The following is a 27,491-nucleotide window of genomic DNA, read 5'->3' as shown; positions in this document are numbered from 1 at the left end:
CCTTCGCGCTCGCCGTGCCGCTCACGTCCCCGCTCCGAGAGACCCCTCGCCTTTGGGCCGGTAGCACCGGCCCTTGTTCTCCACCTCGCCGGGCCCGCCCTTTCCCACGAGCCTGCGGCACCCGGAGTCGCCCTCGCACTCCTAATCCCGCCTCGCACACCCGAAGGCGCGGGACGCACCCGCGGCCGCGCGTCCTCGCTGCGGGGGGCCGATGGGGGGGGGGGGGCGTGTCACGGTTCCCGGGCTTCTCGAGTTTTATGCCCCCGAGGCGGACCCAGGTAAAAGACGCCTCATCTGTCCCGGGGCCTAAAGGCACGGTCGCCCACGTATTTTATTGCACTTGATGTTTCTTCTGCCTAGGCATTTTAGGAAACTGTCAAGGGTAAAGGCGGGCCTCCTGCCAAGTGCTGGTTTTATCGGACTGTTAGTTTGTCAGTTGGGGTGGGAAATTCAGGCTCAGGGTTTCCTTCACTCCAGTCATCGGTTGACATCTTTCCCTGGTTTCGCTGGGCCCTGTCCAGGTGACTGCCGTGCAGTACTCCTGCTTGGGCCTTTGACCCAGTGCTCACCGAGGCTGTGAAAGGGGGAGAAGAAAAAACAAAACACAAAAAAACCTGTCTAGAGATGGATTCTTTGTTTGGTGGCTTTTTAAAAGTCTTTTTTTTTTTTTTTTTTTAATGGAGTAGAATGTATTTTACCAAAAGTATTTGAACTTGCAAGTAACATTTTAAAACAGAATGAAACCGTGGTAAATAGTATGAAAAGGGAAATAGAAAGGTTTTTAGGTTAAAGAAATCCACTTTGAGCATAAATTAGAAAATGAAGAGAAACCAAACAAACCCCAAAATATTGATGAATGTGGAACTCCGCCTGAGTTGACCACAGTTGGTAACCTGGCATTTTGACAGAGAGAGAGAGACTGAGCACGAACGAGGGAGGGGCAGAGAGCGAGGGAGACACAGAATCCAAAGCAGGCTCCAGGCTCTGAGCCGTCAGCACTGAGCCCAACACGGGGCTCGAAGTCACAGACCTTGATATCGTGACCTGAGCCGAAGTTGGACGCTCAACCGACTAAGCCCCCCAGGCGCCCCGATATATTCCTTGTTGGATACTTGGGTAGCGTCCTGTGTCTCGGTCTTAAAAACAAAGTTATTTTAAAACCACGTCTATCCTCTACGTACAGAGGGCCAACAAGACCTTTGTTCAATTGTTTCTTCAGGATAGATTCCCAGAGATGGAATTTTTGAATTATACTGCATAAAAACTGGCAGCCTTTCAGTACATTTTCTCTAAAATGCCCTGTTGACAATTTGAACCAATCTAGATTTCCTTACCAAGTGTTTGAGAACATCTTGAGCTCTTTGTTCCAAAACAGGAATTCTTCACCTCAGGCTTTAGAATTTAGGAGTCTGCAACATTGTATGGGGAAATATTGACGTCTTTATTTTTATTAGCCTCCAGCCGAACTTTTCTTCAGTGGTGAACGTACCACGGTGGCATTAGCAGGTGACACTAAACAGCACCCGTGGCTTGGTCTCCATTTTGGAGCGTAGGCACCTTCCCAGCTGATCCTGGGCCCCTCACTGCAAAATCGAGCAGAGTCCAGCCCCCTGTTTAGGACGTGTTACCTAGTGCCAGGCTCATACAAAGTAAAGCCACCACGGATTTGTTTCTTGTGGGGTGTCCCCACATTTCAGTAGACCTAGTTTCCTTTTATTTTATTTTATTTTATTTTTTACATTTATTTATTTTTTTTTTTTTTGAGAGAGAGCACAAGTTGGGGAGGGGCAGAGAGAGAAGGAGACACAGAGTCCGAAGCAGCTCCAGGCTCCCACCCGTCAGCACAGAGCCCGACACGGGCCTCAAACCCACAAACCGTGTGAGATCATGACCGGAGCCGAAGTCGGACGCTCGACCAAGGCACCCCGACCTAGTTTCCTTTTAGTCACGCCGTGTGAACATTCTGAGGACAACTCTGGGCAAGGGAGAAGTTAAGAGCTGGTCTAAAGGCAGTTCATTAGCCACCTACTCCATGCTGGGTGGAAAAGGTTATGGTTTCGTTCTTGTTTGTACCCTAATCAGAGAGAGAGCATTGAGACCTTTCTCACCAGTGACCTGGGGACAGCCAGTGCTCCACAGGCACCTGGTCCAGCCTGCCCCACCCTGCTTCCAGGGCGACTCGAAATCCACTATTGGCTCTTAAAGTCAATTCCTTGTTGTCACATCAGGGTCGCTGACCTTTAGTTTTTGCAGGACAAGAACTGCTTCTCTCTGAAAGCTCCTTGAGTCGCGTGGTTTAAGAAAGAAGAACAGGCCGTGGAAACACGAACTGGAGTCCAGGAAGGCGTCTGTGACCCCACCAGGACTTGGGTGAGTGGGAGCTTCTGAGCCCGGGGCCAGCTAACTTCCGGCTTCCGTGTGTGATGCCCAGCACAGCTTCTGAGGGTTTTCACTGCCTGCTGGAGCGCGTGTTCTGTTCAAGATTCGAACTGCAGGCTGTTTACTGATGACAGACATTGATGTCACTTGATCCATGTTGAGAAGAGCTTCGTGTCATTGTCCTTTGTGTATTTACTGTGCGTTACTCATTTTTACTGTTGTCTGATGTTGCGCTGTGTGACAATTCCGTGGCTTCTGTATTCATTCTCTTGTGGAGGGACAGTTGGGTTTCTGCCGTGGACATTCCCACGTGTGTCTCGTGGAACCCATGAGCAGGACTTCCTCTAGCTGAAGGGAGATCTGTAGGGTGCAGTTGTTAGTGGGATCATGGTGAAGGTTGCCAAAGTGTGATTTTGATTTTCTCATTCTCCCCTCCCTCTTCCATGGGCCTGTTGACTGTGTCCTGTGGGGAAGGGCTTTCTCCTCATCCCTGTTTATCACTGTGGATGTTTGGGTGCTGATTCTATTCAGCGGGCTCTAATCCTGTGCTACCATTATTTACTTTCTCTCTCACGCTGCCCCTGGATTTCTCCAGAGGGCGTTCTCTTGTGCTTCCTTCTGTGTCCTTTGGACGTGTCCCCATCATTGTTTGAGCGCTTCCTTTTCTGGCCCAACTAATGCCCCAGCCCTGGAATCGGCCATTTCTCCGAGGAGGCTGGTTCATTTCAGTGGAGAATGAGATTTAGAAACAAACACTGGGCCAGGGTGCTTGCTGCCACTGGGCTGTCACTGCCTCGGGACCCTCAGCGGCCAGATTGCGCAACAGAGGCAGAGATGTGTCTGTTGTGGACACGCACGGTGACTGGGCCTCTATCTGTCCGGACCCTTGAGTGCCGCTGCCTGATTCCTCCGCTCCCCTCAACGCCACTGTCCGTTTCACCCTTCCTGCTCCCTGTGTCTGTGCCTGGTCTGAAGACACCCGAGGTCTCACTCCCGTTAGCTGCAATATACTGCCTTATTGCCCAACCCAGAATTCCTGACCCATGACTCAAGAAAAAAGCCTACCTTTTAGAGTTCAGTGTTTGCTTAGGATTCTTTTGGTCTTGAATCTGAGCACGTGTATTTTAAATACCATGTTCAGAAGGTACTTGGGTGGGTTCTTTATCTCCTCTCTTCAGTGTGACTGTGTTATTTATTTGATTTGTGGTTTGGCTCATATATTTTTGTTTGTATCTCACTTTATTTTTCGTAAGTATTTATTTTGAAAGCGAGAGAGTATGTGTGCCTGTGTGTGTGTGAGCAGGGGAGGGGCAGAGAGAGAGAGAGAGAGAGAGAGAGAGAGAGAGAGAGAATCCCAAGCAGGTTCCACACTGTCAGCCCAGAGCCCGATGCGGGGCTCAAACTCACAAGCCCTGAGATTGTGACCTGAGCCAAAGTCCAGAGTAGGATGCTTAACTGATTTGGCCACCGAGGAGCCCCCGTATCACACTTTAGAAATTTTATTGATTGTGATGAGGGAGCATAAGGCAAGCTGAGGGCAAATCGCAAGCTAGTATGCCCCCCCTCCTCCGGCACCAGGTGGGATACGTGTGACATTCCTCAGGCACTGCCGACCACCCAAGGACAAAGGAGAGGACAGAAAACCAATGGTAGCTGATAGAGATCTCAGTCCTGCAGGACCGGAGTCTCCATCAGTTTACAAATATCTTAGTAAATTACAAGAAAAAGGCAATCCTGCCAATAGCCTAACCTCCAGAAACCTGTAGGCTCAGTGCCCTGGAGCCTCAGCATCACTCTCCCCTCCATGGTGATGGGGGAACAGAGGCGAGAAGGAAGTGGCAGGTCCGTTAAATTTTCTTAAATGTCCTTATGACCCGCAGCCCATTGACAGATACTTGTGGCAAATACAGAGCAAGACATTTCTCCAGAAACCCCTACTGTCCTAATGTTAATGTTTCACTAGAGAGAAAACAGCCCTAGCTTGACAATAGCAAGGCGTCTGGTATCCCGGGAGTCTTCTTTAGTACATGAAAATCCCTTTAGAAACTTCCTCTCATCTTTCCCTCCCCCAACGCCACAGTATATAGCCAGTCACTCCGTACAACCCCAGTGCAGTGCTTTCTGCCCACGGGTCCTGTCCCTGAGCTTTAATAAAATCACCTTTTTGCACCAAAGATGTCTCAAGAATTCTTTCTTGGCCGTCAGCTCTGAACCCCTATCACCACAAAACCCCATCGTTTTGACTTTATTTTATTTATTTATTTATTTTTAACATCTATTTATTTTTGAGACCGAGAGAGAGAGAGAACATGAACAGGGGAGGGTCAGAGAAAGAGGGAGACACAGAATCTGAAACAGGCTCCAGGCTCTGAGCTGTCAGCACAGAGCCCGACGCGGGGCTCGAACCCACGGACCGCGAGATCATGACCTGAGCCGAAGTCAGAAGCTTAACCGACTGAGCCACCCAGGCGCCCCACTTTTTTTTTTTTTTTAAACGTTTATTCATTTTTTGAGAGAGAGAGAGCACGCCTGAGCCGGGGAGGGGTGGAGAGAGAAGTAGACACAGAATCCGACGCAGGCTCCAGGCACCGAGCTGTCAGCACAGAGCCCGACGCGGGGCTCGAACTCATGAACTGTGAGATCGTGACCTGAGCCCAAGTCGGACGCTCAACCGACTGAGCACCCCCCCCAGGCACCCCTGACTATTTTTGGTTTTTAAGCATTTAAGCGTTCATATAGTTCCAGAAGTCACAACTATCTGAACAGGTGCATTTGAGAACTTGTCCTCTGTCATCCCCTCTCCGTGCCCCCTCCTGGCCCACCACCAGTCTCCTTTGTCTTGGGCTTACCCTCCCGCGTTTCTAGTTGCACGGTGTAATTTTAATATTGTTGTCTTGTGCGTGATCCGAACTCAGCCTGGGTGCGTCAGAACCTTCCCTCTGTGGCGTTCTGTGGCTCATCACTGTGTGTCTCCGTGTGGGTTTCTTATTTATTCTTTTTAAGGTATATTCTGACTCCAGAACTCAGATTTTCTGTTACTTCTCAAAGTTTTGTCTTCTTTATATCTATTTTTTTTTTTTAAGATTTTATTTTTAAGTAATATCTACACCCAATGTGGAGCTTGAACTCACAACCCCAAGATCAAGAGTTGCACGCTCCCCATTAGGGGCACCTGGGTGGCTCAGTCAGTGAAGCATCCGACTTCGGCTCAGGTCATGATCTCGCGGTCCGTGAGTTCGAGCCCTGCATCGGGCTCTGGGCTGACGGCTCGGAGCCTGGAGCTGCTTCGGACTCTGTGTCTCCCTCTCTCTCTGCCCCTCCCCTGCTCATGCTCTGCCTCTCTCATTCTTATAAAAAATAAATAAACATGAAAAATTAAAAAAAAAAAAGTTGCAGGCTCTCCCAACTGAGCTAGTAGGCACCCCTTCTTCTTCTCTTTTTTTCTCTGCTGGAAATTTCTTTCTTCTTATTTTTTCCATGCTTGGGTTAACGTCTCTTTAATATTTTAATTTCATGTCTCTGTGCTGCATTCCAGATAATTTCCTCAGATATTTTTTCAAATAACTTTTTATTCAGCTCTAATCATTTTCTGTTTAACCCATCACTCGAGTTTTTTATTTCAAAATTTTAAACTTTTTATTTTCAGAAACTTGTAGACTTGCAGAAGAAAAAACTTTACCTGTGTACCCATCTCCCAGCCCCTCCTGCTGAGGTCTTTTTTTTTTTTTTTTTAATTTTTTTTCAACGTTTATTTATTTTTGGGACAGAGAGAGACAGAGCATGAACGGGGGAGGGGCAGAGAGAGAGGGAGACACAGAATCAGAAACAGGCTCCAGGCTCTGAGCCATCAGCCCAGAGCCCGACGCGGGGCTTGAACTCACGGACTGCGAGATCGTGACCTGGCTGAAGTCGGTCGCTTAACCGACTGCGCCACCCAGGCGCCCCTGCTCCTGCTGACGTCTTACCTGAGCTTAGTTCGATTTAGTAAGTAGTCCAGGAGTATCGTCCCAGATCTTAACTTGGGGACAAGACCACTGTCTAATCTGCAGACTGTATTCAACTTCAGCCAATATGCCATGGGTGTCCCTTTTCTGGTGGGTGGTCCTGTCTGGGGACAATCCCACGTTGCATTCAGTGACCGCGTCCCCCCCCACCCCGTGGTCTTTGCCGGTGGTCTTGACCTTTGTGATGTGCGTACTTCGGGGTGTGTCTGACGTGTGCTCGCGACTACATTGCGGTTGTGTGTCTGTGGGCACCAACACCACGGCAATACCACATTCTTCTCAATGGATCGGGGCAAACGTGGACTCTCATATCTAGTGATTTCAGCTTCGGCAGCTCGCTTCCGGTGCCAGTGTCTCAGGGTGAAGTCAGGCCTCCTGCCTGTGACTAGTCTGCACCTGCCGGGGAGCAGTGTGGACGCAAGCGCGCCCTTGCTTCAGCTCCGCAGGCGGGTGACTCCTCTCTGGACATTCCGTCTACCCCTCCCCCCCCCCCCCCCCCCCCCCGTGGCGTCTGCCTGGCCCTCCTGTCCTTCTGAGAGCTTTAGGACCTGGGGCCCTGGGCTCCACCTGTCCCTCCCTGCAGTGGCCAGGCTGCCGCCCCTCCCCCACCGGCCACCCCCTCTCAGCGGTGATCTTTGATCTTTGATCTGCATCCATTGATCTCAACCCGCCAAGGTCTTCAGGCCTGAATTGAGGAAGCTTTTCTTGGGAACAGATCTGTGGGTGTGGCTGGGAGCAGCCCCCGGCTCCTTTTGGGGGGTCCTGCCCTGAGCTGGAGCTTCCTAGGAGCTTCTGGTGAGATTTCGCTCCTGCTGCCCTGTTCTGGATTTCCAAGGGCCCTTTCCTGCTTGTATCTCCTTGTGGCTGGGCACTTCTCTCTCATGCGCCCCCTTCTGGGACTGACCTTCCTCCCGCTCTGCCCTCCTTCCAGCCCCTTCCTCACGTTTCCTGTCTTGCTCATGTCCCAGCAGGCGGCTCAGCTGCAGTCTCTGTTCAGACCTCTCCCCGGGGCCTCGATTCCTTACTTGAGGTCTCTCCTTTGCCTTTTGAGTTCTCCAGAGAAGGTTCCTCTGGTGGTTTGCCTGGCCACTCTGTGGTCCTCGGCCCCTGCTTCCCCCGCCTATTTCAGCCCCCACCCCAGGCCCCCGGAGGAGTTGAGTTCTTCACTCTCCTGACCAAGCCCCTTGACACCCTTGCCGCCTTCTGTCCCCCACCTCCGCGGGTTTCCGCCCCACCAAACGGAAGCAAGCAAGGCCGGGAATCCCTGTGTGATTAGCGAGTGTTGATGTGAAGGACAGAGGCAGAGCCAGCGTCTGTTCTGCCCTGGACGGCCCCAGACCTGGTGTTCATATCTGGACTTGGTGTGGGAGCCTTGCACACTTGGAGGGCCCCTGCCCCTCTGTCCCCCCGGCCGGACGTGAGGCCAGGGGTCTGCCCGTCCCTGTGCCCAGTTGTCACGTTGGTTTGTCACCGGACTGGGTGGACCGTCTTTGGAGATGTTGATGGTCCTAAAAAGACCATGCACTGGAAGGTGAGTGTTTTGTGGTGGCCTGGGCCTCTGCCCCTGGCTGCCTGTGCCTTGTTCTGGACATGGGGGATGGGATCACTGGTGTGTTGGCCGCTGGTCTGCTGGACGGGGCCTGAGTTCCCTGCTCGCCACTCTTTTACACTCTTTGTAAGAATATGGAAGAATGTGGATGGTCTTGGGGGGGACAGCCTTGTGGGTAAGCGTGTCATAGATTGCCTTCCACCGCTTGGTTTTGTCGTTTCGGGGCTCCGGCAGCTGGAAGGTTTCCCCGTTGGCTGTGGTGGCGGAGGCCCGCCCCCCGCTGCTGTGCGCCTCGGCCCCGCTGTGTGCTCTCACTTGTTTCTGCTTCAGGAGACATTTAGGTTGTGTTTTGCTTTTGTTCTGCTAGTAACAGAACTGCGGCATTAACCCCGCCCTCAGGCGACGTGTTTGAGGTGCCTGAAGGGCTCACAGCACCCCCCTTCCCCCCAGGACCACCACCTCTGCTCCTGCAGCCAACCCCAGCCACAGCCGCGTGGGTTGTCCCTTCTTTCGTTGCTTCCTGTCACTCGCAAAGACTCTAGAAAGGACACATCCACACCGGTTAGGTCTGGAACCCGTTTGCATCTGTGCTGTGGGTGTTTTCAGCCTGGGACAGTCAGTAACAACTGTGGGTGCCTGGGTGGGAGCGCGGTGGCTCTCTGTTTGGCCGCGGTTGAGAATCAGCCAAGGCGCTGGAAACCATTCTGGTGCTTGGGCCGCACCCATGAATCCCTGTGCTCACTGGTGTGCGCAGCGCTGGGCCCCCTGTGGCCAGCTTGTTTGAGCTCTGGGCGTGTGCGTGTGCAGCCAGCATTGAGGGCCTCCCCTGGCCTGCCGGAAGGGTGCTTCCCGTGTGACCCTACGGGAGCGGAGCGGCAGGACACAGGAGCAGCAAGGGCGAGTGAAGTGGCCAGGTGCAGGTTGGTGCTGTGTCTTTGGACGCCATAGGCACCCATGACCAAGGTGTCACTCCCGGGCGCAGGTCCAAAAGAAACACACGGAAAGACGCGCACAGAATGTTCACGGGGGCACAGTGTGAATGTTTGGTAGCAGAATCCTCGTGATTCAGGCATGAGGATTGGAGCCGTGTCCTTCATTTAAAATCTACTTTCTTGTTAAAGGTTTATATACAAAGAGAATATGTGTGTCATTCAAATGGTTGTTTCTGGTTTCTTAGGTCTCTGACGATGACTGGGGGCAGGGATGGCCCCGGCTTCTCAGTGGGAGCGAGACTGGACTTTGTTAAGGAGGAGAGTGAGGGTGGCACCACAGCTCCTCCCAGGATGTTGGGAGATCCTCAGAGGGAAGCCCGGGCCGGGGGGGGGGGGGGGGGGGATGCTGTGAGGGGACCGCTCCCCGCCAGCCTGTTCTTCGCTGGGACTGTGGGTCCCGTGGGTGCCTCTGGATCGGTAGCCCCTTGGCCTGCAAACTGGGTGGACCTCGGAATCTCGGCAGCGGCTTCAGGGCCCCTGTGCCAAACGCTGCCCCCAGATCACAGAGGCGGCGAGGGGCAGGGAGACAGGGCGGGCGGGCAGCCAGGCCCCGGGCAGAAGGGTTCCTCACTCCCTCTGTAAGGAGCCAGGGTCTGGGGCCTGGAGGCCTTTGGGGTTGCAGTGCTCCCTCTGCTCTCAGAGACCCTGTGCCACAGCAGTGGGCTTGTCCCTGCATTTCACCTGCACCTGCAGCCAGACCCTGGTTCCAGGCGGGTGGGGGGGAGGCGAGGGGGGGGGTGGTAGAGCACGGACTCCCCACGTCCCCTCTGGCCCGGCCAGTCTAGCTGCAAGGAACCCACGGACACGTCGTCACCCCGAACAAGACAGTGGGACCGGGCTGGGGAAGAGCAAGCAGAACACGAGTGTTGCAGGCAGCGTCCGGAGCCCTTGAGCTCGTCCTCGGGTGGGGACGGTGGGGGCCCACGGAAGGGCCGGCACCCCTCGTCATGACCCGCGCTGCACTCTGGGGAGACTGTCCCGGTGCAGCGGGGGTTGGGGTGCATGCGGGCAGACTGGGCAAGACGAGGGCGCTCGCTGGGGCTCGTGGCTCCCGGCTCGTGGACAGGGGGAGGGACACCGGGGGCTGAGGCAGGGCAGGGGGAGGATGGCCGCGTCTCTGGTGCTGCCTCTGCCTGGGGAAAAGGACAGGAACCAGCTTTGGGCTGTGGGGAAGTCAGAATCTGAAGTGCTGGGAGCCTTTGGGCACTTGCCTGCAGAGGCGCAGGGGCCGGTGGGGCAGGTGGGGCAGTGGGCAGCCTGAGCCCCGAGGGATGTCCTGCTGGAGGGGCCGGGGCTGGAGAGGGGGGTGCGGCTCCCGCTGGCGGTGTGGCCGCCCCAGCGCCCGGCCCCCCCCACCCCGCTCCACGTGCCTGGATGTTAGGGATGAAATATGACGGACATCCTTTTAGATGTGTGACTGAGTTCCCCCAAACAGAGGAAACCCCAGGCGTCAGAAACTGAGGGAACAGGAAATCCGAGTGGCCAGCCCATCGGAGGCCACCTGGGGTCCCGGGTTTGATGTCATTGGGGAAGGAGATGGGACCCTGGCCCTCCTGAGATGGGGCAGGCAGTTGTCACTGGGACTCTGCTTAAAGCAGGGACTTGGAGAACTGGCCAGCCCGCCACGGGAGAAGCCGGGTGTGACTCAGCCTGTGATCCCTGGAGAGAGGCCGGAGGCTCACCTCAGGAGCCATGCCCACAGGTCTGAGACTGGCAGGTGTGGGTTTCGTATGCCGCAGGGTTCATCTAGAAAGTAGCGTAAAGGGGCGCCTGGGTGGCTCAGGGGTTAGGCATCTGACTTCGGCTCAGGTCATGATCTCACAGTTCATGAGTTCGAGTCCCATGTCGGACTCACTGCTGTCAGCACAGCACCTGTTTCACATCCTGTCTCCCCCTCTCACTGCCCCTCCCCCCTCTCAAAAATAAACAGTAAAAAAAGATAGAAAGGATAAAATGGGTCCTGGGCCAGTGACACCCCTGGGGCACATAGCAGCAGCAGACCCCAAGCCCTCAACTCTGGAAGTAACCCCCTCGGCCCAGGGTGTGTGGGGTCCCCGCGTATCAGGATCTGACGGGAGGTGACCGTAAAGTGCAGTCCAGCCCCAAGGCCAGAGTCTGCTGGCACACACAAGACACCAGGGTGACCTCGCTAAGGTCCCGGGTGATGAGCTGTGAGAGACCGTAAAACAAAAGATACAGGAAGGGATCGAAAGCTTAAGGAAATAACAAGACACCAGGGGCGCCCCGCGGGCTCAGCCAGCGGAGCGTGCAACGCTTGGTTTCAGGTTGTGAGTTTGAGCTCCACGTTGGGCATAGAGTTTACTTAAAAATAAAAATTGTTTTAAATTGGGACACCTGGGTGGCTCAGTCGGTTAAGCGTCCGACTTTGACTCAGTCATGATCTTGCGGTTTGTGGGTTCGAGCCCCACGTCGGGCTCTGTGCTGACAGCTCGGAACCTGGAGCTGCTCTGGATTCTGTGTCTCCCTCTCTCTCTGCCCCTCCCCCGTTCATGCTCTGTCTCTCTCTGTCTCAAAAATAAATAAACGTTAAAAAAATTTTTTTTAAAGCTGGATAAAATATTCAAAGCCAGGTGAGGTGTGGGAGAGCGGCAGTGTGCATTACAGCAGCTGGGACCACAGAACGGGCGGGAAGGGGCAGAGCCCTCGGGATGGCTTCGGGGACCTGGTGGCAAAGGCCGGGGCGGGGTTGTCCAGGTCTCCGTGCACGCGGTGGGTGCCTGGGGAAGGCCAGGTGCAGAGGCTTTGGTTTTCAGCACCTTGGGGAGGAGGCTTGGGAGCTGTCGGGGCTCCCGTCCTTCCGTGGCAGTCAGACTAGCAAGCAGATGTGAAAACAAGACCGAAGTTCCATATTTGCATTTTCAGAGTTACTTCAGATCGGTGCCTGAAACTTTTAAGGACATTCAAATGTTCACCATCAGGAACGCATTGTCTTTGCTTAACAGCTTGAGCCTGCGTCCCCTGGCGAGGGGCGAGTGACGGCCACCACTCCCCGGGTGGTGCAGGCCTTCACCCGGGAGCCAGCCCGACCCATGCTGCCCACGGTCCGGAGGAGACAAGCATGTCAGCCTCAGCGAAACCCTCGGCGCTGGCAGAGCTGGCCCCTGGCCCCGAGGACCAGCCCAAGGGGAAGCCGCTCCTCGGCTGGGGCTCTCTCTTCGGCCCCCGCAGCGAAAAGATTGTTTTCAGCAGGAGCGAGGGCGCCCCCGAGGAGAACGTGCTCACCATCACCATCACGGAGACCACGGTCATCGAGTCGGACCTGGGCGTGTGGAGCTCCCGGGCTCTGCTCTACCTGACGCTGTGGTTCTTCTTCAGCTTCTGCACCCTCTTTCTCAACAAGTACATCCTGTCCCTGCTGGAAGGGGAGCCCAGCATGCTAGGTAATGCGGGTCCCCCGCCTCCGGGACTGAGGGCCAGGCCCGCGTGCTCACCGGTCGGTGCTGTCTCCACGCGGGAAGCACACGGAGGAGCCCACAGCCCCTGGGAAGGAGGGCGCCGAGGGTTCGGGATGGGAGCTGTGTCTGCGCCGCAGAACGGCTTGTCCTGTCTGCACACCAGCAAGGGAAGTAGTTCTCCCCTTAGAACTTGACCCTCTTCTCTGCCTCCTTCAGGTGCTGTGCAAATGTTGTCAACTACGTTTATTGGATGCATTAAAATATTTGTTCCTTGCTGTTTATATCAACACAAAACCCGGCTTTCTTATCCCCCCAATTTCATCATGATCATGCTGTTTGTGGGTCTAATGAGGTAAGGAATCTGACATTTTGGTTGAGAGTTGAAGTTTTTTATGTGCATAAACTGTCTTTGCCGTCACTAAGTGGGAGACCAGCTGGTGATCACGTGTGTTTTCATTGCACGCTTTATATAATCATCAGGACCGTCTAGATATTAGGACGACAAATGTGTTGGTTCTGTGGATCTGGGTGCAATCAGGTTCTTTCTGGAACAGCCATGAGTGTAATTTAATAATGGTTTGAGAGACACGCCCTCCCCTCCCTGGGCCCGCTGCACCTTGCAGGTGGGACCTACTTCCCACAGGGCCCTTCACCTTCACCTTCATGGGAGGCGAGGAAGGTGGGGAGCAGGGGAGGAGGGCGGGGAGCTCCTCAGAAGGTCTGTTGTGCAGCTACAAATGGACTCCTCAGTCCTAATGACACTTTGGGCTTATTTGTAGGTTTGCGACGGTGGTTTTGGGTCTGGTCAGCCTGAAAAACGTGGCGGTTTCGTTTGCTGAAACAGTGAAGAGCTCTGCTCCCATCTTCACCGTGATTATGTCCCGGATGATCCTCGGGGAGCACACGGGTAAGCCCGCCTGGGTGGGGGCTGGGGCGCTACGCCAGGTGAACGGTTCCACAGCCCCCCTGGAACGTTCTCCTAGCCCGGTCATGAGTGCCTCACGAGTTCACTTCAGCAGGTGTTTGTTCACCTGGGCTGACGCACAGAGGCCTCTGGTTGGTGGGGACATGGGAGCTGGGGAAAGAAGTAATGGTCACTTGTCCCAGGAAGACCACCTTCCGTGTCATGCGAGGTGGCCCCTGGTGACACCCTTGTCCAGGTCAGCCACCTCCTGTGTCCTTCCCCGGCTCCTCCGACAGCCTCCCGTTCATCACTGCTTCTCAGCCTCACTTCTCCACCCTCCATGAGGCCCATCAAATCGGATTTATCCACAAATCCCAACCCTCAATGACCGGCAGACTGTTTCTGACTACACATCACACACACGTGTCCCCGTTTCTCCTGCCAGCCTTTTGAAACGCAGCCTGTCCAGTATCGTTCCGTGAAAATAACCAGAGTGCAGAATAGTGCGCATCTAGGAGCAGTACCGACACGAGTTTAGATGCAGATGCACATCTGTTTCAATTAAGAAAAGGACAAGATTAGGGGCGCCTGGGGGGCTCAGTCGGTTAAGCGTCCAATGTCGGCTCACGTCATGATCTCACAGTTAGTGAGTTCAAGCCCCAGGTCAGGCTCTGTGCTGACAGCTCAGAGCCTGGAGCTGCTTCGGATTCTGTGTCTCCCTCTCTCTCTGCCCCTCCCCTGCTTGTGTTCTCTCTCTGTCTCTCTCTCTCTGTCACTCTCTCTCAAAAATAAATAAATAAACTTAAAAAAATCTTTAAAAAGAAAGAAAGAAAAGGACAAGATCCCACAATAAGGCCGATGGGGGAGGAAGGACAGGGCTGAGCGCCCTCCCAGATGTGCCTCTGGAGCCCCACAGGCGTTTTAGGTTTGTGAGACCATCTGATCGGAGGGTAAACAGCAGCTCCTAGAAGTCATAAGCAACATGAAACAAACGAACTGGGTTTCATATCGAGCCGGTGGCTCAGCCACACTAAAAACTTTATTCCGGCAACTTTAAAATGCCACGATTTGGCCTCTAGCTGTGGCGGCTAAGCCTGTAGCGAGTCAGCTAGTTCCCTTAGCGAGGTCAACGACAACATCTTGGTGACAGTTAGCAAAAAGAATCAGTTGGGGAGAATGACCAAGGGACCAGGATTTCAGAGCCGAGGGTCACCTGCAGACGGGACCCCGATGTGTGGCGCCCTCCCCACAGAGGCATTTGCTGGTTCTCGAGCACTGGCTGGCACGCCAGGTAGACCAGCCTCGTGGGGCTGCAGGGCCGAGGGCAGGCGGGGCCTGCCAGCAGAGGGGGATCTCCGGCAAAGCCCTGGGCTCTTACCCTGGACCCCGAGCACGCCGATGCCCATGGACACCTCCCAGCAGCGAAAGCAAGTCCTTCTAAGGGTGAAACGGCACTCACGGCCACCGGCCCTCTAGGATCCACGCAGACCGTCTGTCACACAACACACATTGCCAGGCCGGCCAGAGGACAAGACCACGTGCAGAGCCGAGAGGGTGCTGGTGGCTCCCTAGGGACCTGAGTCTGGACAGCATTGTCCTGTGCCGGGAGGTGGCCTTGGTCTCCAAAGGTCAGCGTGGACCTCTTAACATGGAAGACTTTTTCCCTCATCTATTTTGAATTTCAGAGTAAACTAAATAATATCTGAAATCAAAGTACCTGGGAGGCCCCCCACCCTGTTCCCAAAGTGGCTGTGCCTTTCCATCATGCTCCACGGGCTTTTTTACCATTGGGTCACGTTTCCTGGATTTCAGAATGCAGCAGAGGAGTAACCTCCACTTAGAGTGAAGAACGCAGACCGTGTAGGGGTCTCCCTGCAGCAGGGCCCCCCGCCCCCAGCTCCCCTTTCTGACAGACTGGTCCAAAGACCATTCATCCACCCTCGTCATCCTCGGTGCTGGCCAGGGAGGGGCTTTGGGACCCGGGGCCCCAGCCTCATGCGTCCTGCCCCCCCCCCCCCCACCCACCCCGGCCCCAGGCCCAGCAGTCGTGCCTCGAGGAAGAGGAAGGGTCCGTGCGGTGCCTGGCTTGGGAGAGGGTGATGGCTTGGGGGCAGGCGTGCACTTTGATCCTCTGTGTTTCTCCAGTGTAAAGACTCAGTAGCTACATGTTTTCGAATTAAAGTGAAAGAGGCTTTCACGAGGGGCATAAAAATGGCCTCGCACCCAGAAGCGATGTTGCAGCGGGCAGGCTGGCGGCCGCAGCCCTTGTGTGTTTTGCCCTTTCCAGGGCTGCTGGTCAACCTCTCGCTCATCCCCGTCATGGGAGGCCTGGCACTGTGCACGGCAACGGAGATAAGCTTCAACGTCTTGGGGTTTTCGGCCGCGCTGTCCACCAACATCATGGACTGGTGAGTCAGGAAGAGCATGGGGACACGTGGTGTGATGGGGATGATGGACGTTGAAATCCAGATTGACTGAGAATTATGTCCCGTAATTCAGAGCCGGGCCCAACTGATGCCGCCTTTTCCTAAATACCAAAATACCTCGTATCCCAGTAAGGTAACCTTTTCTTAAAAAAACAGCCAGAATTTGACAATACATGGTCTTGGTATTAAGAACACACATGGTTAGCTAACGGAGGCCAAATGCACAGAGCTAGCGGGCCCAGGTAACGTCACAAGAGTAACGCCCCTTGTGAGTAACGTTACAAGAGTAACACCCCTTGTGAGTAACGTCACAAGAGTAACACCCCTTGTGAGTAAACACGTATGTGTTCAGCTAAGCCAAGTGGAAGAGGCCGTCCTACAGCGGGAACAAAGGGGCAGTTTCTGGCCTGGTGGCTGTCTGTGCCCCGAGGGCCGTGAGAGGCCGTCCCCACAGGGGAAGCCCGTGTCAGGTGCCCGAGGAAAAGCACCACATGGGAGGTTCCTTGTCCTACAGCAGGAAGGGGCTGGCTGTTGTGTTCTGGATCGCTCCTTGGATAGTGTACAGCTGCCATCCCGCATCCAGGCTGTGGTGTTGAAGTCCATACTTAGGCATCGGCCAGACCTGCTCTTTGAGAATTACCAGTTGCTTCTGGGGTCTGTCCTGTCTCTGGGAAAGAGAGGAAGTGACCACACGAATGTCCAGGAGTTTATCATTGCTTTACTGTTAAAGTCGGACAGCCTCACCCTGAGGTTTTCCATCCCACCACCAAGTAAACATTTAAAAGTCACCTTTAATTTCATTTCTGACACGCAGATGTATTTCCTTCTGGCTTTTTCTGCCTGCACTTATAGTTCCTAGAAATCGAATACAGGATCATCATGCATTCTGTGTGTATTTCTCCTCCAGTGGAAAGGCCCAGTAGCTGCTGGTTTTTGCATTAAAGTAGAGCGGCTTTCATGAGGGGTATGCTCTACTCCCTCTGCGTGACCCTGTGGGCATCGTGTGCTGCCACCAGGGGCTCTCAGAAGCCTGAACCCTGTGACCGCCTCCTCGTATGGCATACAGATGCCTGCGAGTTAACGAGTCTATTTAGATGCGCATGGAGCGTCTCTTCACATGAGGCTCCCATTTAGGTTTTTGACCATCACGAAGGCTAAATTCCCATCAGAGAGACGAGCCCATGACGTGGATCAGGGCTCTCGATCCTCACTGCCAGCGTTTCCCAAAACGATTGTTTTGGAGCAAGAGCTTCGCCTTCTGGAGCCCAGAGAGCAGTCACCAGTGGGCGTGCCAAGCCCTTTGGTTTCTGGGGAAGGTGGGCACAGTTTCATCTTCTCATTGGCCATGTGTGGGTTTTCCCTGTGGTTTGTCCCATTCTGGAGTTTTGTCCATATTTTTTCCACCAGAGTCTTCATGTGCTCAGACTATTTTGTTCACTCGCTCTCACACATGGAGTCCCCAGGTGCCCGGCCCATGGCAGTTACTGATTTATGGGAACTCTTGGTTCAAGGTGGGGTTTTGTGCAGCACTGAGAGCAGGGACTTTGGGATCCTTTGACACCTGAGAGCTAGGTAACGTCAGGTACATTGCTCAACCTGAGTGCCTCAGTTTACCCATCCATAAAGGGGCCAGGCCTGGTGACCCCCTCACAGTGAAGTGACATCCAGGAGCTCCCCAAGCATGGGCCCGGCTCACAGCGGACATCCAGGGGCCATCCCCGAGGGGCCGCCATCGTTGTCCCTGCTTAGGAAGGACGCAAACACTTGGTCCAGTCGAGGTCTGTGCTAACTTCTCGTATCGCCAGGTAACCTCTTCTTTTCTTTATTCTAGTTTGCAAAATGTTTTTTCAAAAAAGCTCCTCAGCGGGGACAAATACAGGTTCTCGTAAGTATCGTTAGCCCGTGAAACTCCCAATTTCGTAGGCCCGAGAGGACTCCCTGCCCTTTTGAAGTTTCAGAATCCCCCGTAGACCTGACACCTTTCCCCCTTCGGCTTAAGTGGCTTTTAAAAGTACTCTGTGGACGGGGCGCCTGGCTGGCTCAGTCAGAAGAGCCTGTGACTCTTGAGATCTCGGGGTCATGGGTTTGAGACCCACGCTGGGTGGAGAGATTACTAAAGAAATAAATAAACTTAAAAAAACAAGTAAGTAAAAGTGCTTTGTGGAAACTTGGAAGAAAAACCCCACCTGTTTTCAGCTGCCCTGCCAAGGCACCCCAACGGCCGGCTCGTTCGCGGCTGCCCTGCAGGGTGTGCCAGGCGCGCGGCCGGCAGGCACACGGGCCCTCCCTGGCGCCCGGGTTCTCTAGAGCATTCTCGCTGTGAACTGTCTGGTTGAAAGCCGGACTCCGCCGTGCAGAGAGAGCGTCAGGCATGTGTGTTGCCCCCGCAGGGCCGCGGAGCTCCAGTTCTACACCAGCGCGGCGGCCGTGGCCATGCTGGTCCCCGCCTGGATCTTCTTCATGGTGAGTGTCAGGGCGCCGCTCGGCACCCAGGCTGCCGTTGCCACCAGCCATCCGGGGGTGGAGGGGTTTCACTTGCCGGTCCCGTGGGTAGCTCCTTGGCGTGGTGGCTTCGTGGCATCGTTCACGAAGGCTCAGCAGGGTGCACTTGAGGAGGAGGGAGACCGGTGGGAGCCGAACCTGGTGCCCCAGGAGGCCAAGCCATAGCTGAGGGAATTTCCTGAAAATCTTTGTGTCAGGGTGTTTCGGCTTGCTCGTTTTAGTATTATTATTTCAAAGTCACGCGTGCCCGCCTAGAGCAATCAGCAGGGCAGGTGTACATGAACAAGAGAGGAGGTCTGTCTGGTGAGCCCTCCTGGACCCCCTCCTACAAAGCCCCTTTCCAGACGGGTCTGCGTAGCTAGGAATGTACTCAGGTACATGTGTGTCATGTGATCTCACCAGTCTTATAAAAGCGTATGTATCTGTCCAAGCAGACCTTTTTTTTTTTTTTTTTTTTTAAACACAAATGGAACTGGGCTATTCTGTCCTATTCTTGTGCTCCAGAGCCCAGCTATGCCCTGATCTGTCACTGCCCCCTCGACAGACACCTGACTGCTTGGTGCATTTCACACGGAACTGGAAGTTTCTTGTGTCTTTAGCAGATAAAGGTGCTTTTCTTGGGAGGCACCTGGGTCAGTCAGTTAAGCGTCCAACTCTTGATCTTGGCTCAGGTCATGATCCCAGAGTCATGAGTTTGAGCCCCAGGTCGGGCTCTGTGCTGACAGTTTGGGGCCTGCTTGGGATTCTGTCTCTCCTCACTGCCCTTCCCTGCTTGTTCTCTCTCTCTCTCTCTCTCTCTCTCTCTCAAAATAAGTAAATAAACATTAAGAAATTTTAAAAACAAATAAATAAACTAAATTACCTTTTTTAAAAAAAGGTGGTTTTCTGGGATCCACTTTTGGAATTGGAATGATTGAAAGAATGTGTATATCTAAAAATATGTGTATTGTGGTAAAATCTATGTAAACGTAAAACTTATGATTCTAACCGCTTTAAACTATATGTCAAGTATGTTCAGGCTGTCACACAAGCATCCTCACCATCTATTTGTAGACTTTAATTATCTCAAACTGAATCTCAGTCTCTGTTAAACACTAACTCCCCATTTCCCCCCATAGGGGAAGCGAGACTCTACCTCTCCTCCTAGGGTGTCCGGCTGGACGATTCGCGGGGACAAGCCCACAGCCCGAGTAACATAAGCTTTATGTGACACGGGAGCCTCATAAAGAAGCCAAGACGGGAGCGCTCACGCGCCAGGCTGAGCAGGGAGAGGCGACTGCGGGAAAGTAGGCTGTGTGTGGGGTGGAGGCAGGTGAGGGCGACCTTAACGAGGTCCGCCGGGCTCGGGACCCTGGCAATGCGCGCGTTCCTTTCCCCCTGCTGCATGGGCGTCCTCCACGTGGGGCCTTTGTCCCTGCTTCTCAGGGAGAGAAAGGGACGCCAGAGCCCTTCTTGCTCCTGTGTTTTGAGGGTCTTCAGCTCAAAATAACCCTGATGCCAAAGTGGCGTATTTGTGAACTCCTTCACCCCTCCCCCAGCCCCTGGCATCTACCCTGTGCTTTCTGTCCCAATGGATCTGACGACTCTAGGTCCCTCATGTAAGTGGAATCCTATGGGATTTGTCCTTTGGGGACGGGCTTATTTCACTGAGCATGATGACCTCGAGGTCCATCCACTCTGTAGCAGGTGCTGGCATTTCCTCCTTTTTAAGGCTGGGTGATATTCTGCTGTGTGTTGGGACCACGTTTTGTTCATCCACCCGTCTGTTAACGGACACTTGGGTTCCTCCCACATTCTGGCTCTTGTGGACAGTCCTGATGTGAATGTGAACATGCACACACCAGTTCAAGACCCTGCCTTCAGTTCTTTGGGGCGTGTACCCAGAGGCGGGATTGCTGGTTCTTCTAGTAGTTCTCCGTTTAACTTTTTGAGGAGCAGTCAGACGGTTTTCCACAATGGCTGCACCATTTTACATACCCACCAGCCGTGCTCAGGGCTTCAGCTGCCCCACATCCTCGTCAGCACTTGTCATTTTTATTTATTTTTTAATTTTTTTAAATTCTGTTTATTTTTGAGCAAGAGACAGAGTGTGAGAAGGGGAAGGGCAGAGAGAGAGGGGGGACACAGAATCCGAAGCAGGCCCCAGACTCTTGAGCTGTCAATACAGAGCCCAACGTGGGGCTCGAACTCAGGAATCGTGAGATCATGACCTGAGCGGAAATCAGACACTTAACCGACTGAGCCAGCCAGGCGCCCCTGATTTTTTGTTTTTGGTGGTAGCCATCCTGATGGGTATGAGGTGGTCTCATCGTGCTGTTGATTTGTGTTTCCCTGATGATCGGTGATGTTCAGTGCTTTCTCCTGTGCTTATTGGCCACATGTACATGCATGTTGAAAATGTTGGTAAGCGCTATTTGGTTGTCACCCTAGAAGGCTATTTTCAGAGCACTCCTCAGCATCAGTTCGTTTACCCAGATTACTGGGCACGCGCTTTTCTGACGGTGATCAGTAGAAGGAAGACAGGCACCCGCAGAGCACCATTTCTGTTCTGCGCATAGGACTTGCCAGTGATTGGGAGAAGTGGGAAGAGCTTCAGTTACAGTCAGGACATCCTGTTGCTGCTGATGATGGACGGCGTCCTGTTCCACCTGCAGAGTGTCACGGCCTATGCCCTCATGGGCAAAATCTCCCCCGTCACTTTCAGGTAAGCACAGTGACTTCCCAGGAGACAAGGTGTGTCCAGGTCATTTACAGAGGAGAAGAATTTAAATCCAGGTGTTTTTACAAAAGGTATTTATGATTGTAAAATGCTAGTGTGAGGACTGTGGCCACATGTCGTGATTCCCAGGCTGTTTTGTCTTGGTGCTGCTTGAAACACAGCAAAGTTCACGAAATCCCCACCAGGAATCTACACGTTAGCACAGGAAGTGTTTGGAGTGGTTCAAGTATTTTTCCGTGGGGAACAGCATGTCCGTGGACTCGCCTGTGAAGCTGGAATGTTCGCTTCTGGGCTGTCCGGTGGGGGAGCCGTGTGCCTCAGGCGGTTCACCTGAAGTGTGGTGAGTGCAACAAGAGACGGAATTCTTAATTTTATCTCATTGTAAGCGATTTAAAATTTTTTCAATGTTGATTCATCTTTTGAGGGAGAGAGACAGTGCACAAGTGGGGAGGGGCAGAGAGAGACAGAGATGGAATCCAAAGCAGGCTCCAGGCACCGAGCTGTCAGCACAGAACCTGACCTGGGGCTTGAACCCACAAACTGTGAGATGGTGGCCTGAGCCGAAGTCAGATGCTTAACCGACTGAGCCCCCCCAGGTGCCCCTTAAACGAGTTAAATTTGAGGAGCCACACATGGCCGTTGGCTCCCGTGTTGGAGGCACACCTCCGGAAACTGAGAGGTGAGCCAGAGGCCTCACTGCCTTGTCTTCATTTTTGTAACTGGAAAAGTTCAATGAAAGCGCCATTTCCAGACGGGACGTTTTCAATAACAAGCAGAAAAGCGTGAGCTAACGCCTCCGGCGGCCTAGAAGTCTATTCTTTGCCCACACCGTGTCGTGTAAGTTAGCGGGCCTTACTTTCTCTAACTTCTGAGCTGGCCGAGAAGTGGCCTGATGGAACCACACTGCCTGGAAGGCTTGTCGAGCCGTGCCAGCCGTGTTTCTGTCTCCCCACGGCCTCTCTGACTGGCTCTCGCTCCTCCTGCCCACGTCGGTCTGGCCCAGGTCAGCACAGCAGCCGTGCCCCGCACTGGTCACATTCTGCAGCTCGGAGGTCCAAGGGCAGCACCGCCACACGCGGGCACCGGTGGCACCAGCGCGGTGCCCTGGCCTGCGACCCGTGCAGCCCTCACATTTCCTGGGTCTTGAATGGGGAGGGTCTGCAAGAATGTTGAGAATGGCCGTGATTTTTAAGTTCTTCTGAAGCGCATGGTGGTCACTGTCTCTGTCACATGCCCTGGTTTCTGTTCGGAGCCGGGGATTATTTCCAGATAGTCCCGAAACCTTGTTTTTCAGTGATCCTTAGTGATGGTTCACAAAAGGCAAAAAGCAGAAAACCAATTCTTTAAAAAAATTTTTTTATGTTTATTCATTCTTGAAAGACAGAGAGACACAGAGCACAAGCAGGGGTGGGGCGGAGAGAGAGGGGGACACAGTATCTGAAGCAGGCTCCAGGCTCTGAGCTGTCAGCACAGAGCCCGATGCGGGGCTCGAACTCACAAACGGTGAGATCATGACCTGAGCCGAAGCCGGGCACTCAACCGACTGACCCACCCAGGCGCCCCTAATTCTTTTTAAAGCAAATAGGTTTTTTTGTGGTTTATTCATATCATAAGAGCAATAGTTACTCATTATAGGAAATTTGGAAAAGGCAGGACCGTTCCAGAAATAAAGCAGAAGTCATCGTCACCCCAAAACACCAGCACTATTAACTTTCCAGTGTGTTTTGCACTAACTTCATTGTTACGGGCTCCAAGCCTCGAACGCAGTGCTGTCCTTACCATAGGTGTGCACAAAGCGCTCTTGTTCTTTAGACGGCAAGCTGAGCTATTTAGGAGCAAAATGTCATCACGTCTGTAATTTGCTTAAAAATAATTCACTCCAAAAAAAAAAGGATGAAGCAAGTAAAGCGAAATGTTAATTAAGTCTAGAAGATGGGAATAATGGCTGTTCATTATAGCATGTCCCTGCTTTTCTGTTTGACATTTTTGCTAAGGACCAGAAAGCAGGAGGGAGCCAGCGAGGGAGCCCCGGGCCTGTGCCGGCTGGGCAGCGGGCCGAGCCCGGGCCGTAACCCCCTATCGTTGCAGTGTCGCCAGCACCGTGAAGCACGCCTTATCCATCTGGCTCAGTATTATAGTGTTTGGCAACAGAGTCACCAGCCTGTCGGCCATCGGCACCGTCCTAGTGACGGCTGGCGTCCTGCTCTACAACAAAGCCAAGCAGCGCCAGCGGGAGGCCATGCAGAGCCTGGCTGTGGCCGCCAGCCCAACGCCAGAGGACGAAGCGGAGCCACTGACCCCCAAGGACCCCAGACCACACCACTGAGCTCTGGAAGCTGCGGCAGGTGGCCAGGGCCCCCAAGCCGCTGCCCACTGCTGCTGTTCCCCTCACCGACGCAGACACCCGGCCTCCTTGGGTCAGTGGGGTGCAGGAGGCCACGGGACGGGCCGCCTTCGCTGCTCCCATTTCAGGTTTTCAGTGAAAACCAGTGGGAGCTTGAACGGGGATCCCAGATGTCCGCTTCCTGGGGTGGAGACCGGAGCCAGCTGCCGCTGAGCCACGGCCAGATAATGTGAAATCTGCCTCCTGCTGACCCTGTGCTGAGCACTCGCAAGGGGGTGGGACTTCCAGATGGCCTCTGCACCCCCGCCACCGGCTTGCAGGTCTGGTTGCAGTTAGGCCACGCCCTCGTTCTCTGTGTGTGACAGCTACTGGGGACCCCTGTGAAGTGACAGCTGGATCCGGGTGCCAACGCGCACTGCTCCCCGCTGCTCGGTGCCAGCACAGAGAGCTCAGCTCCCCCTGCTCGCCGTCAAAGGCCCGTGAAGGCACACTCTGCTCCTGGGCCGTCTGGGGAGACTGTCATGCTAAGAGAGGGCCAAGGCGCCCACGGCCTGGGCCGGAGGCCACAGCAGCTGAGTGCACAGGGCTAGGAGAGTGGAAAGGGATCAGACGGGCACAGAAATGAGGGTCCCTGCTCCTGTGGGCAGGATGTTGGGCCCTTGCCTTCCTGCCCCAGAGCTGCCAGCATCCAGCACCACTTAGGGAAAGGTGCCCCGCCCCTTTCAGGGTCTCCACCGCACTAGGCCCTCCACCTCCCGAGAGTCCCAACCCTCACCTGTGGCTGGCGCTTCAGTCAGGGACCCCCGATGTGGTGATTGCTGGTCACAGAGGTAGAGGGCAGACATCTGTAGTGTTTAACTCAGGATGGGGACATACTGACCTTCCCTTTTGTTTTCTGGGCCTTTGTGTGTAACAGAGGCTGTTCTGAAGGGTTCCCTGCAGGTGCCCCTGCCATCACTCACCTGGTCGGGAGCCACGCCATATTTTGTCTCAAGCACAAGGGTGTTAAGGTTTTCTCTCATGAATGAATGAGCAGGTGGAGTGCCGGGAAGATCTTTTGGAGTGTTTATGGCTTTTGTCACACTGCATTTAAAATGACTGTGAAGGTGTTAAAGAAGAAAACCCAGGCACGGGTGGCTTCTGGAAAGCACCCTGTATGGCAAGTAACCCGTACTGAACCCACAGCCTGGCTCAGCCTGGCTCTCCCCTCCCAGAGCGATGGACCCACCACGCTGGGTATCTGAGCCCTGTGTCGGGTTGAGGCTCCTGACCTCTTCACCCTATTCCTCTTCCCACATCCTGGTGGGGTTTCTGATCGGGGCACGTCCGCTGCCAGCCGGGCTTTAACACCTCTCCGTGGCACCAGGTTCAAGCTCTGGGGTGTGTCATGTGCAGCCCAACACAGAGGATGAGGTTGGCCACACGGCTGTCTGGGGCCTGCCTGCTGCAGCTGAGTGAACCAGCCGACAGGAGCGCTTCAGGCACTGGTGGTTCCCTCATCTGATTTCCCCTCCCTGCCGTTCAGGTCCTTGGTTCCCATTATCTTTTCACTGGTTTTCCAGTTGACCGGTCAACTGGAAAGTATATTAAAAAAGGCCCTCCTGGAGATCAAATCTCTTGGAAACAAAGAGCAATAATAAGTCTCATTAAGTTCTGCCTACTTGAAAAAGTTTGCCATGATGATGGGTTAAACTGAGGCCTTTAAAACTGTAACCTTTCTATGAAGCTGACTTCCTATGTCCAGAGCACAGGCAGGGGTGTGCTCGCCCGCACGCCACGCTCACCTCCACTGTGAAGACGTTTCTCCTGAGACTTTCCCCAGGTTTCTATCCCTTCCTCTCTCCTTCCTCCACAAAAAACACCGAAGAGTACTTGCTGGAGGCGGCTTGGGCAGCGGGATGTGCTGGGTCTGTGAGGCCCAGTGGGAAAGGACAGCTTCCAGAGGGCCCTGCCTCTGCCCTTAACAATGTGGCTGCTGTGGCCGGCTGTGGCCAGCTGCTGACAAGATGTGAGCAGAGAAGGAGACACGTCTACGGTCATCCTGTTGCAAGATTGTCACGTTGGCCTTCTCACAGACGTCCTCATCCAAGTAACCAGGTAGGCGGCACCTGCTTCTGAGCCTCATTAGGGACCCGGGTCCGAGTCTCTTCTGGAACCAGCGCCCTGCACACCACATGTGCCCCGCCTCCTGTCACAAGTGGTTTTCTGCCGGTTTTGATTTTCCAAATTCTTGGACCAGAAACAAAATGAAGATTTCTCCAAATTATTAGTAAATGAGGTAATTTCCAACAAAGCTGCTTTTGAAACATTTCCTAAGAACCCAAGCTGTGGCCAGCACTGCCCGTGCCTGGGGCTTACATTCCTTCTTTGTATGGTCTCCACCCTGAAGCCGTCCGTGTCCTGCATGTCTGGGACAACCCTGCCAGGAGACAAAACACGGCCTGTCGTGGCCGTTTGTTTAATGAATGTACAGACATACGTTTTTTATTAACTTTGTGTAGTAGTGTTTATAGTATGTTTATAATACATTGCAAACATGCTTGTGTCATTGTCACTTACACGGGTCATTTCCTATGTCCATGGTCATTGTCTGTGCCTTTGTAAAGAAACACTTCAAACAGGTGTCAGGTCGGGTCGGGTCGATACCTTACCTACGTGGATACTTCTAAATATACATGTATCTGACTTTCAAGGAAACTTCCACTATGAGTGGCATAAAAACCTTGGGTTTGTTTTTTTTTTTTCCCGACAGTCACAGTTGCATGTCATCGTTAAAATGATCTGCCCTGGAAAGCTGAGAACATTCTTGCACAATCCAAAAATGTGTCTTTAATTTGAGAAAAAGAGGCATGGTGAATCCAAAGCGGTAAAATGCACAGAGTATCAAACGAAGTTGTGCTTGTAGCCCATGCCGGAGATTCTTTGCCCAAAACCAGTGGGTTTTTGCCTGTGAACGGTCACTTGGACAGACCAGTAGGTTTGACAGACGCATATCATGGCTTTTTACATCTGTCTGAGTGTCGTGCTTTCCTAAGGCCTGGAGCATTTTCAGTTTCCCTGGGTTGGAAAAATTAATCAAGGACGCTACCGCAGATAGAATTCTTTTGCCTTTGACCGTCATACTAAGGGCTTTACTCTTTCACAAAATCCGTACATGCTCTGGCTGCGGCGTCTTCATTTCCTTAGTTTACAACTATAAATGTCCCAGCCCCCCTGGTCAATCTGCCTGTTTCCCTGTGTCCTGGCTGGTGAGCCAAGAGCAGAGGTGAGGTTGTGCTGACCACCCTCCGGCTCGGGTGGGAAACCTTCGATTTTGCTGTCCTTGAAGAGTTTCTTCCAGTTTTCCTGAGGGTTCTGATTCTGAGTTTGATGGCCACTGGATCCGTGCCCAGATTTCCAAACAGAGCTGGAAACTGTCCTAACTGGTAGAATCTTTCGTTGTCTTTTTTGTTTCTGTTTCATTGGAGTAAAACCTGCATTCACCTGATTGGCCGTTTCTAGTCTTTGCAGATGTGCGAGCGGAGTCTGAACCTGCCCAGGGGGTGTCGTGGGACCCGTGAGGAGGGCCACAGTCACCGTGACTTTCCCACACTGAAAAACTTGAAAATCCTATCAGTAATTGTCTGCATCAGAACCGAGTGCGATCTGCTTCATACCAAACAAAACTGTGGACAACTGAAAGCGCATTGTACAAGATGTGTATCGTGTTCTTGTATTTCACCTAATTCAGTATTCGAGTGACTAAATCAGTACTTTCTAGAAAGTGGTTCTATTAAATAATTTAGTGAGTTACTGTTAAATCTACTGTGGTAATAAACTGATGCCTCTTGGCTCTTTTTGTCTAAATTAAGCCACTCGGTAGCGACTACCTAGGACTCTGGTTCTCTCGAAATACAATAAATGTTAACAGTGCCTGCCGTTGCTGTCCTCACTGTAACCCTCCCGGGTTTGTGCTACTGAAATGGTCACGGGGCTGGGGGGGGGGGGGGGGGGTGGAGGGCGGTCCTTGTCGCCTTCATGCTGAAAACTCCCTTCGTGAAGAGAGAAGAATGGTTCTCCCGTCCCCAACGGCTCAGGAAGCAAAATTAAGTGTGGGTACAGAAAGTGAACATCGTCCTGGGGAGGAAAAGAAAGCTCAATTCCACTCGCCCTTTTTGTGCCCGAGTTCGTCCCATTCCGCATTTCCCACTTCAAACCCAGCTAACGAGGGCGCAAGTCGGTCTCCCGCTCTCTTCCCTGGGCTGCGGCTCGTGGGT

The 27,491-nt window shown here is 53.5% G+C and overlaps 1 protein-coding gene across 5 annotated transcripts; it reads left to right on the top strand.

The window, feature by feature from the left end:
• Window positions 1–1,912: 1,912 nt before the first annotated feature.
• On the top strand, window positions 1,913–27,147 carry SLC35E2B (solute carrier family 35 member E2B). 5 transcript variants are annotated; one of them, XM_086715393.1, is made up of 9 exons: window positions 2,255–2,370; window positions 11,888–12,325; window positions 12,557–12,692; window positions 13,120–13,247; window positions 15,532–15,652; window positions 17,502–17,555; window positions 18,061–18,133; window positions 20,731–20,876; window positions 22,980–27,147. In XM_086715393.1, exons 2-9 carry the CDS (start codon window positions 12,004–12,006, stop codon window positions 23,215–23,217), a joined length of 1,218 nt encoding a protein of 405 aa, XP_086571519.1. In that variant the 5' UTR covers window positions 2,255–2,370; window positions 11,888–12,003; the 3' UTR covers window positions 23,218–27,147. The 5 variants fall into 5 exon arrangements, with proteins under 5 accessions (XP_086571524.1, XP_086571519.1, XP_086571523.1 ...); XM_086715397.1 differs by lacking the exon at window positions 2,255–2,370 and adding an exon at window positions 6,346–6,363; XM_086715394.1 differs by lacking the exon at window positions 2,255–2,370 and adding an exon at window positions 6,371–7,178.
• Window positions 27,148–27,491: the final 344 nt, after the last annotated feature.

The sequence above is a fragment of the Puma concolor genome, chromosome C1 (genome assembly GCF_028749965.1).
Source record: "Puma concolor isolate L17-30 chromosome C1, mPumCon1.1.hap2, whole genome shotgun sequence".
Taxonomy (NCBI): domain Eukaryota; kingdom Metazoa; phylum Chordata; class Mammalia; order Carnivora; family Felidae; genus Puma; species Puma concolor.
Note: the sequence above shows the minus strand (reverse complement) of the source record. Positions and strands in the feature narration are given on the sequence as shown.